Raw genomic sequence first — 18662 nt, forward strand, 5'->3', positions numbered from 1 at the left:
GGGGGTCTGACCGGGGAGAGGGAGAGGGGGGTCTGACCGGGGAAGGGAGAGGGAGAGGGGGGTCTGACCGGGGAGAGGGAGAGGGGGGGTCTGACGGGGGGAGAGGGAGAGGGGGGTCTGACGGGGGAGAGGTAGGGGTTGGGGGGGTGAGGGGGAAACTGCCATGGTTCAGTATGGACTGAACTGCCCTGTCCACACCAACAACTATAACTATAACTCTGACAATGTGAGCATCCACACTGATGAACGATAACGCTGCTGAACGATAACGCTGTGAATAGTCTCTCGGCTATGTCATCTGCCATTTTACACGTGGATTTTGATTGGCTGTCAGTGTTCTATGGTTCATGCAGCTGGTAAGTGATCCCAGCGATAGCGTTTGTCACTGTGGTTGTTCTAGTTGTGGTGTGGACGGGGCTTTCTCAGACGACACATTCATAGTTATGGTTATAGTTATAGGTCTTTGTGTGAATAGACCTTTACTCCGACTCATTCTCTGTAGACTCCAGTACATTAACTCCACACTGGGAGAGACATAATGCCTAAACAATATAAGGTCTGACTGAATACTGCAATATATACTGCACTGAGAGAGAATACCTGGGAATGAATTTGTGTAGAATGACTGACTGGATGCTCCACTATATTTCTGTACTGGGAGTGTTGGTTTAGTCCCTTACTGAACACTAAAGTTACTGCACTGAGACCAACAATGAAGGAGGAGTCTTTATTCTAGTATTCATTCTATATTATAACGCATTATTCACGTAGTGCTGCTCGCTATCAACATGTAACCATTTCGCTGAGGAGTTTGTACTCCACTCAATGCAATATACGCGTACACTTTCATGTCTGACTTGGTTATTTTTGATTTCATGATCAACTACAATGTAAATGGTTTTTTTTATTTTATCACTTACTGTATCAGATGACCCATGTCTTACTAAAGTATGTTATACTTGCCATTAGCTTGTCTTTCCAGTGTGTACACTAATGTTCCTGTTTATGTAGTCCTAGTAGCCAGTGGGACCAGATTTCTTTGTCTATACCTACTTAACACGAGTTATGTTGAAGCAGAGCGGAGCTGTTCCCCGAACAGTAATGTGAAAAGTGAATGTCTTGCGTCTATCTCGTATGGTTGGCGAGCTCGGTTGCTATTAATATGTACGTATGCGTGTCCATAACTTCTGTTTGTACACTCCGTTTTATGGTCTTAAACATAATTGTTTCTTACTATTCTTTCATAGATTAAAATGTTTACTGAGTGTTAGAGATGTCGCCCGTCAACTTGAGTAATAACAAGAACAGAAGACTGAAATGTGTATGGTACTTAAAGCCCGGTCTATTACAAACGGTACACTTTAGACGAGACGATACTTTGTCAGTTTCGGAAACGCTAGCCGACTAGAGTAGACTGCACTTCTAAAACTGGACAGTACACACCGCTAAGACTTTCTTCAAAAAACGTTTTAAAACCGTCTCGTCTCAAGTCGGCTGTTTGATGTAGACTGAGTTTAACTGATCTACACTACGATGTTCTCAGGCCATGGATGACTGTTCTTCGTCAGATCGATGAGATGTTTAATATCCGACCATTTTCGCTTGCGCCCCTTGTGTTTGTATTTGAGGGGAGTGTGTGACGTGTTATCCTGTGCTCCGGGGAAAGGGGAGGAAGGTGCCCAGCTTAAAATAAGCTTTCTGCGGTAACTCTGATCAAGCTACCCCAGCCTTAAGTCACAATGCGATTTGCAATCACGGGTATATTCAACATCACACACAATACATTTTGTGGATGTATTATAGGAAATATTGAAGTCTGAAAACCAGTAGGATGTCACAATATAACTTGAATTAAATAAATAATCTTTCCTCAGTAAAATTGATCTGTCAAGTGCACATTTGTCATGGAGGAATAGGCAAGTCTCTCTCTGTTCCTTTTTTTTTTTTCTCTTTACAGGCAAATTACTCTCGATGTCTAGGAGTGAAAATGTATTGGTAGAGTATATTTACATTATAATAATTAAATAAATTAGCTATTTTTGAGCACGTCCTGTGTGAAGATAATAGCATCGTGTCAATCACTGTTAAGCCAAATGACTCGCATACATAACATTACTATTTACGCTTCTTAAAAAAAAAAAAAAAAACCTATTTACTATTAATTCAATTAGTCATTATTACAGTGCTGTTATTGTAATTTACAGAGTACTTGATGACGTCAATAATTGCTAAACAATTGTAGGCCACTAGGGTGTGCCATTTCCTTTGCAGCGCAACTGATTAAGTAATTTGGCATCAGCCAGCTTGCCTCATGCCAATTCTAATTCACTCATGAATAAATATCTCCTTTTATTTGTATGAACCATTTCATTAGAATATATGTATGATTCGCCTACTTGTGTGCAGGATTCTAGTAGTCAGTCATTCGTCATTCCTCACGACCTCACTGAAGGTAACGTCCTTGAAGGGAAGGAAACCGAGTGCACTACGCGATTAATAGTATCCTGGTAAGGGTCAGTGCATAACATTAGTCATTTGGCAGACGCTTTTAATCCAAAACGATTTACAAGTGCATAGGTTCTAGATTTGGATTATTTAAAAATGGTGATTTGTTGGTCGCTGTATTGCTCCCATCTAATGTATGAAACAGGTGAAAGGGAACCTGAAAACATACCCGTGCGATAATACCCTAAAACTAAGTGCGCTAGCCGGGAATCGAACCCGGGTCGCAAGAATGGGAATCTTGCATGATACCACTACACCACTAGCGCGGCTTATTTGTAATAATGAGTCTCTTCGGAGACTCATGTTTTCCTATTAATGATAAGGAATTATTCCTTAGGTACTTAATTTGTTTCAAATTAAATTTACCTGATGAACACCCATAAGGCTGAGAAAGCATCGGTGACTCTTCACCAAACCAATGTATACTTTTGTGTGAGATATGTTATACGCTGTGTTTTTAATGATGTATTTTCCAATAATTTCTTTTTTGTCTTATTTCATGTATTTTGTCATTTTCGAAACAAAAAAGAGACAATGAATGACTACCGACGGTTAGATAATGACGGTATGAATCTTAAATTAGCTCAAGGGTGCACAGCAAGGGCCGGTCTGTTTCACGATTTTGTGGCAATTTCTGCTCTTAGTTATAGATTTTGTTCAATCATCTATAAGCACATACTGCAGGTAAATATTTTACTGATCCAGTGCAGGAGTGAACCAGTGTAGTTTATAGAGCGGTCAGAAAACTAAAATTAAAGTAACAGGATGCAACAAAACCAGCACCTCCAGCACCCTCCAGGACCGGATTTGTGCACCCCTGAATTAAAGGTTACTCATGAAACGCTTGAGTGTACAGTTGTGTTCACATAAATAGCAGTGCGTTAAAAAAAGTGATTAAAGTGCAACTATTTTTTAATAGCCTTTAGTTCCATATTACAAATGTAGTCGAAACATTACACATTAAATTCCAAATCAAAGCATTCACAATTCTATCAAGTCTGCCTTATTCTTTAACAGGAAGCAAAGAAAAGGAATACATTAATCTGTTCAAATTGACAGTGTCCACGTTTTTCTCTTCAAAATCAAACATTACTGTATGAACTGATTTAACTTCACTTTAAATTACTGAACTAATATTTAATTGCATAACCATTATTTTTGATAACTGCTGCGCATCTGCGTTGCATCGAGTCAACCAACTTCTGGCACCTAGAGACAGGTATTTCAGCCCAGGATGAACAAACTACATTCCACAGTTCCTGTGAATTTTGGGGTTTAGCTTCAGAAACTGCATTTTTAATGTCACCCCACAAGTTTTCAATGAGGTTGAGGTTGGGGGATTGAGCTGGCGACTCCTTTACCTCAATCCTTTTTATCTGAAAAAGATGTTCCTCGCTTACTCGTGTGTTTGGGGTCGTTGTCTTGTTGAAACACCCATTTCAGGGGCATTTCCTCTTCGGCATACGGCAACATAATCTCTTAAAAGTATTTTGATGTATTGAAAGTGATCCATGATCCCTGGTATACGAACCCAACACTGTAGTATGAAAAACAACCACATACCATGCTTCACTGTCTTCACAGTGTACTGTGGCTTGAATTCAGTACCCGGGGATTGTCTGAGGTACTGTCGACGACCACTAGACCTGAAAATAATAATTTTACTCTCACCAGTCCACAGAATGTTACGCTATTTCTCTTTGGACCAATCGATGTGTTCCTTGGCAAATTTTAACCGATTCTGCACATGCCATTTTTTCAACAATGGTGCTTTACTGGGGCTTCTTGCTGATAGCTTAGCTTCGATCAAAAGTCTTCTGACCGTAACAGCACTTACAGGTAATTGTAGATAATCTTTGATGACGAATGGCTGAATCTTTGCCATTCTGACAATTCTTCGATCCGTTTTAACAGTAGTTGCTCGTGTCTTCTGCGTGTTTTGGGTTTTTGTTGCCATTTTAAAGCATGAGATCATTTTAGCTGAACATCCTATAATTTGCCGCCCTTCTTTAGACGTTTTCCCCTCTCCAATCAAGTTTGTAATCAAATGACGTTGTTCCTCCGAACAACGTTTGGAATGGCCCATTTTACTTAGCAATTCAGAAGGAAATCTATTTTATAACAATGTGTGAAACATTTGCTTCCCTTCTTCCTTAATGAATGACAATTTATGACACCTGTTTTTTCACAGAATAAATGAGTTCTCTAATTAAGCTCCACACTGCTATTATTTCAATAAATGAGTCAGGTTACTGATGTTATACTTATATATTTTTTAACACGACTGTATATATTTAGAATCGCAGTGGCTAGCCCATTTAAGACGATTGGTTACTCAAATTCAAAACACTTGTGTTTGTTGGTTTGTTGCATTCTAACAAAATTTTTTACAATATAGCAAGGATGAGGTTCAGCAAGGAGAAACTCTTGGCATTGCCTGTGTGTACACTACTGGAAAGCAACAGAACTTCAATCTAATCACATGACCATCCAGAAATGGTCTGCAGAAGACGGATTGAGATAATTGCCTCGCAAACCTTTTCAAAATGACGAATTAATTTGTGCGTATAGCCTAAACTTATACATACAATTATTGTTGAGGACAAGATTGCAGCACAACGAAATTTTGGTGTATTTTTGTGGCGTCTATATTGTTTAGAAAAATGTATCTGTATTCGATGGCCAAGCTAAGAGTTTCACATTGCACGTTCAGTGTATTAACCACCAAAATGAGGAACACGTTTTTGCCACTTAAGCAGCAGGTTAACACCCCATACATATTTAGTCTTTCTTTAACATTCACTGAAGCCAAAAGCCAACTGAATCGACCACAAAGAAGAACATATTGGACACAAGTACCACTTAATTAAATTTATTGGTTGATAATTCCATTCAGTATTTCAGCGATTGTTGTATTTACAAACGTTTGTGTTTATACATCGTACTGGTGTCCTTATGCTGTATTGGCCGTTAAGCTTCACGCCCTCCATAAAAATAACGTCTTTTTAAACGAGCGACGAGGGAACTTTAACGCGTCTAACACGCGTCGTGTCAAGACGCAGCTCCGCTCAGTCAGACTAAGGATGTACCATGGGGCTTAAACATAGTTGAAAAGTCTACTTTTTAATTATCACAAAAAAGGAAAACGGACATATGTAAATACTTACATACAATAATTATGTACAGAACAGAGGAGGGATGAAGGGGGAAAGGAAATCTTTCTGTTGCCATGGCCTCTGTTTTAATAAACACTCCAAACATGGGGCGAAAATATCCAACAGAAACAACGCACGTGAACAAAATCATAAAGAAACACATACACATTCAAAACGGAATCATAAAAAGGAATAAACTACAATCTTAAAAATGAGTGAAAAACATTGAAAAATATATCACGGGTTATATATAAAAACAATATGGCCGAGGGTACAGCTCGGTTACTTAAATGTACTTCAAAAACATGGTTTTCAATGTAAAGTAGCGTACGTACACACGCATACAAATACCGACTATGAATGTAGGCCTACATATGTATGTACAAATACACACATACTGGTAACTGTACAACCTCATAAACAGGTCATTCATCGACCCAACTTAGACAGACTGGACAGGCCACCAGGGGTCAGAGTTCAGAGCAGAGAGTGGATGACGTCGCAGGACCGTAAGGGGCTCGTGCCAGCAGCGAACAGTCCAGCCTGCATCTATCGCTCTAATTAAGGTCAACCTTCCCGCTGCCGCGGCCATTTTGTGCATTTTAGAGTGCATGCTATCACATCTGTGAAATCTGACATTCATTCTCGCGTTTAATTCACCTAAGCATGCACAAAACAAACGGCACAGGGACGTACAACTCTTCATTTGGCCCTGTGCTCCCAAATAAGCGAACTGGCTGAAATGTCCGCACACGGTGCACACGGCACACTCTATCCTGCGGATGAGGTGCCTTATTAGCCACGGCTCAAATAAAATGTGCTTACAGGCGCAAACCCCAAGCGAAGAAGCACGTGTCCTTAATACTGTAGGGTAATTTAACTCATTCCGGCAGAACGAATCCGGGATTCTCCCAGGTTCACAAACTAGAACATACACTGTAGTTTCAACCGTTTGGTCACTCGACACCAACACCTAGTTATGGCTATATTGACTGGCACAGTGGACTCTGTGAAACTCTCAGTAGACCTGTGGTCGCCTGTCCAATCTCAACTTCTTGTCTTCGTACTCGTTTCGTAACCGACCGGGCGAAGCAGACCGGGAATGCTCACGTCGTCGTTGTGCGTTTCGTTTTTACGTGACCAGCAGCTCTCAACTCGCGCCCAGGCGCAGGTTTCCTCCAGCATCAGTTCCGCTTCTCTAAAAACACTACAATTCAAGGCCTTCAGAGTTTCATGAATTACAATCAAAAACCCTTAAAGATATGGACTTGAACTCAAATTGACACTACGACAGGGGCCATTGGAACAGGCCCCACATATGGATCCTCAAGCAAAACAGAGGACACGCCCTGGACATAGCACATACAGGGGCACAAGTAAAGGGTACAAAATAAAAAAATCATGCACATGGAATGGTCCTTGATATTTAAAAATAATAATATTACAAGTGAATTATTAATGCTAACTTGCCATACATTTGAAAAAGAAAAAATCACCATAAACTTCATATATTTAAAGGAACTGAATTAACTTGCTGAACGGAACCACTAGTGGGCAGTAAAAACACATGCTCACATACACCGATTCCGGGAGTCGTGCAACTTCAACAGTTTTAGGAACGAGAAGAGGAGTTTTTGGTCAGGGGCGACACAGCCTGTCTGGCTCAGTGACAACGCATCATAAAGCTAAAATCTTCCCAAATCCAACCCACAATTCCTCTCTTTCACCCTCTCTTCCTTCTCTCTCTCTCTTCCTCCCTCCCTCTCTCTCTCTCTCTACCCATCTCCCAAGCTCACTCTCTCTCTTTTTCCCCAAAGCCCTCCATCTTAAGTCCTTCACCTGTGTCCCCTCTCTCCCACAAACAGAAAATGCCTCTCTGACTAGTTATGTTTGCAGCATTAGCACATTATAAAATAGCATGTTTTAACATTAGTACCATTTCATTGTTTGAACACTGAACAATTTTTTTTTTTTTTCATTCTTCATTCTTCCATAGTACCGCAGCAGTACCGTGTAATACATCCAGTACCAGCTCGCTCACCGCAGTGGGAGTTTTGCCTAGCTACATACAGGCTGTAAAACCTTCCTTCTCAGTGCAAAATGTAAAATTTGTTTTAAGTATCGTGTAGTTGGTTCAGGATTCGTCCACCGTCACAGCAGCCAATCAGGGGGTCTGTCTCTGATACCAGTGTGCAGTCTCTCAATGCTGTCAGAAGGGTCGGAGAACCTGGACCAACGTGTACCTCTCCTGCCCCCTCTCCCCACAGCCCGGGGGCCCTCTCCCCACAGCCCGGGGGTGGTGTAGCGCCCCCCTGCTGGTTCATTCGCGCTGCAGCCCCTCCTCCTCGGTGATGCCCTGGGCACGCAGCTCCTCCAGCACGTTGTCCAGGTGCCCCGGGTCGGGGTAGCCGTGCCCCGTCAGGTTGGAGCCGAACTCGGTCTTGTGGTGGACCTCGTTCCAGATGACAGTGTCAGACTCCCCGGTGGTGCTGGACGTGCCCACGGAGAAGATGAGCCTGCGGTCCCAGGCCACCAGCAGCAGCCGCAGGACCTGGGGAGAGAGGGGACCGGGTCAGGACCAGAGGCCGCAGCGCTGAGCTCACCAACCCTGCGCCTGCAGGTCTACCCTCCTGCAGGTCTTCACTCCAACACTAACAGAGCACACCTCGTTCAACAGCTAGAGCAGGGCTGCCCAACCCTGTTCCTGGAGATCCACCATCCTGTAGGTTTTCACCCCAACACTAACAAAGCACACCTCGTTCAACAGCTAGAGATCTCATTGAGGTGCTTAGTAGAATCAGGTTCCTGAGCCGAATCTCATGGAACAGGGCTGGTGACCGCTGCTGTAGAGAAATATGAACCAAAAGTCACTTTACGTACCTTGCGCCCCTTCTCACTGTCGGGGAGGTAGCAGTGTCGGGGGAACCCTCTGGCGGTGAAAGGCTTTCCGGGGTTAGGGTGCTCAGGACCCTGAGAGAGAGAGAGAGAGAGAGACAGAGCCTTCAGTCCAGTGCCAATACATTAGATCAGTGCAGTCTAGTGCTAATATGTGTACGGCTGAAATTGTGTACACGTATTCCTATACTTCTGAGGTAGAAGAAACTACCTTACATTGAGGCCTTTTTTCAAAGTGAGGACCAAAAAGCTAGTGTGTGTAATAGTGTGTGTATGTGTGTAAGAGAGTGTGTGTGTGTGTGTGACTGTGAGTGTGTGTGTGTGTGTGTGTGTGTGTGAGAGTGTGTGTATGTGTGTGTGTGTGTGTGTGTGTGTGTGTGTGAGAGTGTGTGTGTGTGTAATAGTGTGTGTGTGTGTGAGTGTGTGTGAGTGTGAGTGTGTGTGAGAGTGTGTGTGTGTGTGTGTGTGAGTGTGTGTGTGAGAGTGTGTGTGTGTGTGTGAGTGTGTGTGTGAGTGTGTGTGTGAGTGTGAGTGTGTGTGAGAGTGTGTGTGAGTGTGTGTGTGTGTAATAGTGTGTGTGTGAGCGTGTGTGCGTGTGTGTGTGTGTGTGTGTGAGAGTGTGTGTGTGTGTGTGTCTCTGTGTGTGTGTGTGTGTGTGTAATAGTGTGTGTGTGTGAGAGTGTGTGTGTGTGTGTGAGCGTGTGTGTGTGTGTGTGTGTGTGTGTGTGAGCGGTGTGTGTGTGTGTGTGTAATAGTGTGTGTGTGTGTGAGCGCGTGTGTGTGTGTGTGTGTGTGTGTGAGTGTGTGTGTGTGTGTGTGTGAGCGGTGTGAGCGGTACCTGGATGCCGGGGGGGATGTTGTATATGATGCGGATGGTCCTGCAGTCGGGGTGGCCTGGGAGAGAGTGGGGGATGACGTGGTACTCCATCTTGCCAGGGGGCTGGTTGCCAGTCTTGACCCCGTAGATGGTCTTGCAGGTGGGGCACTGCAGGCTGCCGTCCTTGTTGCCGTTGTTGTACATGGCGACCAGACACTGCAGGTGGTACTGGTGTCCGCAGGTGACCAGGCGGCCCACCGACTCCCCCCGGGACACGCTGTTGACGCCGGGGCCTTTGTACCCGGACGGACTGCCCAAGGGCTCCATGCATATCGTGCAGTCCTAAACCGCGTTACAAAGACACCTTCATTACACTCTCATCCTCTCACTAAACTCATTATCAGCATAGCATTACCATCATTAATATTTAACTGTTGCTTTCATATATTGGTTATTAATTTCCATTTTTCATCTTAATTTACTTTCAGAAGTTACTGGAACGGCACAAACTTAGAGCGACTAACTGGTTCCTTTCCAGCCCTGGCCACACCCTCATCCCTGTGCAGGGGGACCGGTAGGACCAGTGGGACCAGTGGTACTGCCCCAGTGTAAGGTGGGATACGTACCTCCTCAGGGGGGTTACGGACCTTCTGGAGGTACCTCTTCACCACCTCCTCTGGAGTTTTGCCTGAGAGAGGGAGAGCTGTCATTAACACACCGTTGGCATCGTCAGCACAAGGCTGTTTGTGTTCATGGTCTACTGCATCAGTACTCCTAATCCCGCTTCTGTGTGTACACTTTGGCAATATTTACCCATGTACCAAGGTATTACATTCCAATAAAGCATTTTGAATTTGAGAGAGAGAGAGAGAGAGAGAGAGAGAGTGAACAGGGAGATGGAGAAAGAGAGAGAGAGAGTATTCAGTATTTAGCATGCAGGCGTACAGGCTAAAGTACAGCCTCAGACAGTGATTGTGCAGAACACCAGGAATCATCAAATCTGTTCCTAAATCCACCCTTTTCTTTCCTCTCGGGTAATTAACAGAACAATTAGTGCTCCTGATCGGCCAGACTGCGTTCACACCTGACTCCCAGGTAAAGGGAGGGTGTTCACACCTGACTCCCAGGTAAAGGGAGGGTGAACACACCTGACTCCCAGGTAAAGGGAGGGTGAACACACCTGACTCCCAGGTAAAGGGAGGGTGAACACACCTGACTCCCAGGTAAAGGGAGGGTGAACACACCTGACTCCCAGGTAAAGGGAGGGTGATCACACCTCACTCCCAGGTAAAGGGAGGGTGATCACACCTGACTCCCAGGTAAAGGGAGGGTGGTCACACCTCACTCCCAGGTAAAGGGAGGGTGATCACACCTCACTCCCAGGTAAAGGGAGGGTGGTCACACCTCACTCCCAGGTAAAGGGAGGGTGATCACACCTGACTCCCAGGTAAAGGGAGGGTGAACACACCTGACTCCCAGGTAAAGGGAGGGTGACGCCCAGCAGGACGGTGGTGTGGGGGCACGGTTTGGGGGCACACTCACCCTTGCGGGCCTGCTTCTTGGTGGTCTTGCGGCAGCAGTGGCCCAGGCCGGGGATGGGCTTGATGTCGCTCTTGCTGACGGGCGGGGGGTGCAGCACCAGTTTCGGGGGCCGGGTCAGACACACGGGGAGCCCCGCCGCGCTCATCAGGATGCCTGTAATACCTGAGGGAGGCAGGCAGGGGGCGCCAGTGAGACACGGCACACAGACACGCAAGGGCAGGGGCCCAACAACCCTGTGTGTGTGTGCCTGTGTGTGTGTGTGTGCGTGTATGTGTGCGTGTGTGTATGTATGTATATATGTGTACGTGACTCACATTCTGCACAGTCCTACACACTGGGTGAACGTGTAGGTAAGAGTGTGAGTCACTCCACTGTTTGGGCGTATTTATACCATGAAAACAGTATGTCGTGGGGCCTATATTTAGCAGCAGGATGGATTCTGTGATCCAGTCTGAAGGGAAAACCTTCCCTTTCAACGCGCCAGCGCCACTACACTTCCAAGGTGCGTTTGATTTGGACGCAGCGTCTTGGGAGACAGATCTGGGACAATTTCACGCCTCGCGTCAGGTGGCTTCCCAACGTGCCGTGGGAAGAGAGTTGTAACGGGACGCGTTTCCCCACCACGTTCAGGAATAACGGAAAGAGGAACGCCGTTTCCCCCCGGAGACGGATGTGGCGAAACGCACCAGGGCCCAATCGCACCGACCGCGCGGTACCGGCACGAAACGGGGGCCACATGGGTCAGGCCGTAAGAGCAGTCGTCTCATTGGCTCAGGCAGTAAGAGCAGTCGTCTCATTGGCTCAGGCAGTAAGAGCAGTCGTCTCATTGGCTCAGGCAGTAAGAGCAGTCGTCTCATTGGCTCAGGCAGTAAGAGCAGTCGTCTCATTGGCTCAGGCAGTAAGAGCAGTCGTCTGGCAGTCGGAGGGTTGCTGGTTCGATCCCCCGCCCGGGCTGTGTCGAAGTGTCACTGAGCAAGACACCTAACCCCCAAAATGCTCCTGACGAGCTGGTCGGTGCCTTGCATGGCAGCCAATCGCCGTCGGTGTGTGAGTGTGTGTGTGAATGGGTGAATGGAGAAGCATCAATTGTACAGCGCTTTGGATAAAGGCGCTATATAAATGGCAACCAACCATTTTAGAAACCCTGAAGCTCACTCCACGCATGACTTTATGACGCCTGCGTCTTTTCTGCGGTCGCTAGGCAACCACACCTCGCTCCTGTCAACGGGTTCGCCAAAGTTCTAACGGTATGAAAACCGACCTCCCTTCCACGGTGTGGAAAACACTTCAAACCCGCTGAGAATAATGATAAACCAGGCGGCCCCAGCCAATAAAGCGGGTTGGGTGTGATTGGCCCCAAAGTCAGATCGGTCATGTGATTGGCTCCTTCGGACAGAACTTACCAGCGAGTGCGGGGTGGACTGGACTGGACCCATTCAGGTTCTTTACCGGTACCGTGGGAACTCTGAAACACAACACACACAGCACACAGTTACACACAGTCCAAAGAGCACACACATTTCATTTTTTATTTCATACAGCAGTTAAACTACACAAAAATGTTTCTACATCAGAGACTTCTAACCATTCCACACAGATAAAGCAGCGTTAAGGGGTCAGTTTACACAAGAGCTTCAAAGGCGTTATTCAGGAATACACAAAGCAGACCGAGAAGCTGACCACGATGGCTAAAACAGATCAGCGCATAAAGAAAATGTCCGCACACAGCCAAATTCTCTCATAAAGAAAGAAGTTTAATAAGACCACATGACAGAATAACACCACCCAGCCCAGCTTAATTTTTTGGAGGCCTGTAATTTCAAATCACGGGTCTCTCCAAAACATGAGCTGGAGGGAGTGTACTTAGAAAGATAAACTCCTTCCAGCCATAAGTCAGATAAACAGCTCAGTTGTTATTAGGAGCACGCAGACGGATAGCCAGTCAATCCCCCCCCACCCCCCTGCTGTTCCTGTAATACCCCATACTGCCAAGAAAAAAAGCCTGCCCTGTACACGCCAGAAACACGTCAACAGGCGAAGCTCACAGCAACAGCCCAGACCCAGGCCAGCACAAGGGAGGCCCTACTGCATCACGGACAGAACCACATTCTTCCGCGTTGAGCTGGACTGAGGATCACATCGCCCGTCAGGATCTGGGCTCTCACTCAGAGCAGCGTGTCAACGCTCGTTACGGAGACGGCAACAACAGCGATGACCACAACAACAACCAGTTTCAGAATTACTACCAACTGCCAACCTCAAAAACAAGACAGAAATATGAAGCGCATGCCAGGAAATGCTAAACTTTTAATACACAGTTCCAAACAATGACCCTTATCAAGATCAGACCTGTATCATACTGCAATGCCCAGTGTAGCAACTAGAGAGTAGCAGGAAGACTGTGAGACCAGAATACCAGCAATGATGTCTGCGATCAGAGTAACGTGTCAAAGCAGTCGAACAGAGGAGAACAGTGGGACAGCGATCGACTCACATCTCTGTACAGAAATACATCTTAACCCGCCTGTGTAGAGCTGGGCCTTTTCACACTGTTTTTATTATGAAAACATAAAAAGAACTTTTCTCCAAAATTCTAGGTCAGTGTTCTAGAACTAGAATTTGCCTTCAATTAGCAGTAGTGATTGTGACATCAGCATTAGAATGTTCGGTTGAGAATGTTCGGCTGAAATCGTCACAATCGTCAACCACACGCAGAGCAAGGCCAGGCTGTACGTGACAGTGTTTATTTCCCCTGCTAGCCACAGCAGCCACATCAGACGTCAGAATGAGCGCATTGGCCGATACTCACGGAAACGGCTTGATGATGGTCATCCTCCAGAGGACAGCTCAAACACCGCGGTTACACAGGGGAGCTTTTACAATTATTACGGCACAACAGGTTGGCCGTCTCTTTCTTCAAAAACCAGCACAAAATGTAACCAATCCTCAATTACATTACGGTGTTTACTTTCTTTTTTACAAAAAATCTATTTTATCTCCTTTCTTCCCACAGTTTCCAGTCAGAACAAGTTTCTCTCCTTATCCAGGTCCAGTTGGGCTTCTCCGTCTCTCTCTCTCTGAGTGAGAGCCTCGCCTCGTTCGCCCGTCTCTTATAGAGCTAATCCATCAGTTCCCATCTGTTGACTGACCTCCCAGATCCCAGCAGTCACACCTGGAGATTACCTGCACGTCACAGGACTAACAACGCCATACGGCCCAAACACGCTTAGCCCTGCCAAACACGCTAAGACGCAGCAGCTTCCTGTGTACAGAGGCCTCACCAGACCCTGTTAAGATCTCACACACATCAGACCATGTTAAGATATCACATACATCAGACCATGTTAAGATCTCACATACATCAGACCATGTTAAGATCTCACATACATCAGACCATGTTAAGATCTCACATACATCAGACCATGTTAAGATCTCACACACATCAGACCATGTTAAGATCTCACACACATCAGACCATGTTAAGATCTCACACACATCAGACCATGTTAAGATCTCACACACATCACTGCAACTTAACAAACAGAGTCAGTAGCTACACAGAGCTTTCATGTATATAGCAGATTACATACTGTAGCACCCGACAAACCTTGCTCAATCCTACTTGGGATTCAAACCTGCAACCTTTAGGCTACAGGCCTAGTTACTTAAGACACCACAGAGGAGTCAAAGTGTACAACACTGCTGTGCACTACAGAGGAGTCAAAGTGTACAACACTGCTGTGCACTACAGAGGAGTCAAAGTGAACAGTAAAGTCAGTCATGAGCCTGTTCGTCCAATGTTAGTCAGTGGGCTGCACTGAAGGTGTTCATACAGTGCATGCGAGGCTTTGAATTGGGTCCAGTTCATCAGCAAGCTACCAGCTGTGTGTGTGTGCGCTTCTGCGGAGGGTGTGTGCAAGGAAGAAAGAGAGGGATAAAGAGCAAGATGGCCTATGAGAGAGAGACAGAGAGAGAGAGAGCCAGAGATAGAGAGAGAGACAGAGAGACAGGGGAAAAGAGTGTGTGTGTGTGTGGGGGCTTCCTGTGTGTGGGGGTATTTGTGCAGGTGAAGCTCTGGGCTCTGCAGCAAGCAGTCATGACGTGGCAGACAGGAAGGACGGAGGCCTGGGCGGGAAAGGGCCCGTTCAGCATGGGCTCAGCTTTCCTGTCAACACGCCGCGCGTCTGCCTTCCGCTGGTCTACCGCCAGTTTCGGTCACGCGGCGTGTGAGTCAGGGAGACGCGCCTCGCGTGAGACCAGCGCCCGCGTGAGACCAGCGATCGTGTGAGACCAGCGATCGTGTGAGACCAGCGATCGTGTGAGACCAGCGATCGTGTGAGACCAGCGCTCGTGTGAGACCAGCGATCGTGTGAGACCAGCGCTCGTGTGAGACCAGCGCTCGTGTGAGACCAGCGCTGGTGTGAGACCAGCACTGGTGTGAGATCAGCGATCATTAGCTGATGTTTCACTGTTTCTCACGATGGAAAATATGTGATTAGAATGTTCTTGACTGAACATTCTCATGCTGATGTCACAATCACCACCAGTGACTCAAATGGATTGAATAGATTTCCAGAACACCGAGAACACCAACATTTCGGAAAACCCCGCCCTGTAAAGGGTTAAGTGTGTACGTGCGAGACGGGGGGGGCGGCACGGGCTGACTGTGAGAATGTTTCGTCACGTTTGATCCCTGCTAATCTATCAGCATTACCGCACACCCCATCTGTCTTATTCAGCCGCGCACACACAGGCGCACAGACACACACACAGGGGGTGGACGTGGGGTGGGGAGGCAGAGGAAAAAGGGTGAGAGAGGACAGCGAAACAGGTGCACAGGGGCCTTTTAACGTCACTGTTGACGTGGGCGTGATTCCCGGCAGCTTAAAACTGACTTCAAACTGTTCTCACTTTCAACCACACTGAGAAACGCTTTAAAGTTAAAAGTGTTTACATTCAAAACCGCTTCGACATTACACAGTTCCGTACAACATTTTTATGTTTACTTTGTGTCTTTGTGTGATCTCATAATGTTTTTATGTGAAAAATGATACACAGAGAAGATTGAGCTTTGCAGTTGGACAACATTATGTGACACACTGCTGTCTCTTATGAAATGACTCAGTTTTCACCTGCATGTCTGGTGATCAGTGTAATGGAATTTTGCCTGACACCAACTTACGGTTTACAAGAAGGGTAACACGCGTCTTGAGATTCAGAATTATACTTTTGCTGTTTTTAAATATTATCATTCTGCTGAATTTTTTGGGTAAATATTTAGTTGTCATAAACGCCACCGGGGACGGTGTAATTACACACCTTTGCTGTTTTTAAATATTATTATTGTGTAATTACAGCATTTGTTTGCAGCAGTGTAGGGCCGGTGAGCTCTCAGCAGACAGGTCACACAGAACTCGTGACACGGATAAGTCAGTGAGCGCTGACCGAGTCACGGAGGATTATAGAGGCTAACCACAGCCGGGGGAGAGGGAGGGAGGGAGAGAGAGAGAGAGAGGGAGGGAGGGAGAGAGAGGTGTGGAAGAGCAGGTGCACGTGCAGGAGAGGCGATTAAAGAGAAGCAGACTGAGAAACAGAAGGAGAGGTGAGAGAGAGAGAGAGAGAGAGAGAGAGGGAGACTCCTGAACTGTGACAGGGGTGATGCTCGCCGGCCCATCTGGACGCAGGAGGAGCTGCATCACCCAGCCCATCCCTGACCCACATTACTGAGGCACACATATGTACACACACACACATACATATACAACCAGCACACACACTCACTCTCACACTCTCACACTCACACTCACACTCACACTCACACTCACACTCACACTCACACTCACACTCACACTCACACTCACACTCACACTCACACACTCACACTCACACTCACACTCACACTCACACTCACACACACACTCACACACACACTCACACACACACTCACACTCACACACACACACATACATATACAACCAGCACACACGCACACACGCACATACACATACATACATATATATATATACAACCAGCACACACGCACACACGCACATACACACGCATGCACACACGTATATGTGCACACATACATAAGCACCAAGACTGACAAAAGCTCACATACATATACATGCATATGAAAGTTTGTTCCTTTACCCACTTAGGTCATTTCTGTCCCCCAAGCCAGCCTACAGGGTCTCAAATCACCTTTGCTGACCAACCCCTGAACCTGACACTAAATCACTCGCTCTACACCGGGGTTTAGACACCAGGAGAACCCGGTTCTGGGACCATCCCACGCAGATAGTTTTTGTTCCGAACACAATCGCAATTCCTGAAGTGTAACGAGCTGTTAATTGCTCTTAATTGGGTGTTTTTGTTGTGTAATGAGGGAAGATTCTCCCTGTTCAGGTCACATCAGGTCAGAAGCGGGAATAATATCCCACGTTTATGTCACACCAGTCCGTTCGGCTCTCTCACAGGTCTCAGACTCCTCTTCCGTGTGTCCGACAATTTCTTTAAAAATCCAGTCGAAGAAAGAAACGAGTCGAAGGACAAAGCAACTATTGCGTGAGAAAAAAATTAAAAATTAAATAAAAGAATTAAATATTTAGGTCAAGGGCATAACTAAAGGAATGTCCAATAATCTGAACTGGTGAAGAGGTTTGCTAATGCTGACCACCACACCAGGAAGGCCCCTCATACAGGTTCAGGACCCAGCTCGACACAATCATAGGACGGTGACCCAAGAGACAGATTTGGGCTGTGGTGACTGAAATGCCACGGCATTTAGAGCGGAGAGACGTCCGCCTGGGGCTGCTCGTCCGCAGGCTCGCCCGTGTCCCGTCTGCAGTACGCCCATTTCAGCCCATTTCAGCCCATTTCAGCCCACAGACAACAGCCCGACGACGGCAGGCTGGGGAACGTCGATCGCGAGCGGAAACCCGACTCCACCCGTCCCTCAAAAGAACCGCAGAACACAGGGAACTACAGCACACACAGTACAACATGCCAGGATATTTCATCACATTTCATACATGCAACGTGCTGATTGTGCGGTGGGCCTGTTCTGGGTTACTGGCTACTGAGCTCTCGTGCCATTTACCGCCCACTCACACCCTTTCCCCACTTTCGTTTTGCTGAAAAAATAACATTCCTCCCCTCTCCCTGGCGACCTCAGCATCAGCTTTCTGTGTGCGTATGTGTGTCTGTCCCTGCATGAATGTATGATCTGTATTCAGCTGTGTGCGCTGTGTTAGGGCAGGTTTGTCTCCATTAGAAGTTTGGTGAAATCATTCCTCCCTCCACACTGTTTTTCTGTTCTCATACTGCCGTCTGTGTACTGATTAATTCAGCCTGCCACTAATCGGTCAATATTAGCGTTTCGGAGTGTGATTAAGGTGGCCCTTTGTCTGTTGTCAGTGGTTGTCTGTGTCTACCCTCCCATTACGTGAGAGTCTGCAGCTCCACCCAACCTCAATACACACATACACACACACACACACACACACACACACACAGCCAACTATACAAATGTCTCAACACAGACTTCAACAGATTCTTGTAATAATGACCGTGCCTCAAATTCTGTCTGCCCCCCGCCCGCCCCACTTCACCAACACCCCCCAACCCCACCCCACCCCCACTCACCCCCCCCCCCCCTGCAGTAAGGACACATTGTGTTGCAAATGTGGCCTAGGCCTCTGCCTGCCAACAAAGGTTTCCGTGGCAACACAGCCTGGTGCACACAA

General features: G+C 46.5%; 2 protein-coding genes and 1 non-coding gene across 5 annotated transcripts in view; 1 reads left to right on the forward strand and 2 right to left on the reverse strand.

The window, feature by feature from the left end:
- Window positions 1-7965, forward strand: part of coro1b (coronin, actin binding protein, 1B) — an 18003-nt gene extending 10038 nt beyond the window's left edge. Inside the window, exon 12 of the mRNA XM_061251862.1 lies at window positions 7928-7965. Within this exon, the coding sequence (XP_061107846.1) occupies window positions 7928-7965 (38 nt within the window). The remainder of the gene's footprint in view (window positions 1-7927) is intronic.
- On the reverse strand, window positions 2701-2771 carry trnag-ccc (transfer RNA glycine (anticodon CCC)). Its single transcript has one exon. It is a non-coding gene; the product is annotated as a tRNA-Gly (tRNA).
- The window catches only part of dtx4a (deltex 4, E3 ubiquitin ligase a), a 22913-nt gene continuing 9612 nt past the window's right edge, over window positions 5362-18662 (reverse strand). For all 3 annotated transcript variants that reach the window (XM_061251408.1, XM_061251407.1, XM_061251406.1), the window contains exons 4-9: window positions 12318-12379; window positions 10915-11076; window positions 9999-10060; window positions 9394-9714; window positions 8541-8630; window positions 5362-8211 (exon numbers count right to left, since the gene is read on the reverse strand). In XM_061251408.1, the coding sequence (XP_061107392.1) occupies window positions 7981-8211; window positions 8541-8630; window positions 9394-9714; window positions 9999-10060; window positions 10915-11076; window positions 12318-12379 (928 nt within the window). In that variant the 3' untranslated portion in view covers window positions 5362-7980. The remainder of the gene's footprint in view (window positions 8212-8540; window positions 8631-9393; window positions 9715-9998; window positions 10061-10914; window positions 11077-12317; window positions 12380-18662) is intronic.

This window comes from Conger conger, chromosome 8 (assembly GCF_963514075.1).
Source record: "Conger conger chromosome 8, fConCon1.1, whole genome shotgun sequence".
In the NCBI taxonomy this organism is placed as follows: domain Eukaryota; kingdom Metazoa; phylum Chordata; class Actinopteri; order Anguilliformes; family Congridae; genus Conger; species Conger conger.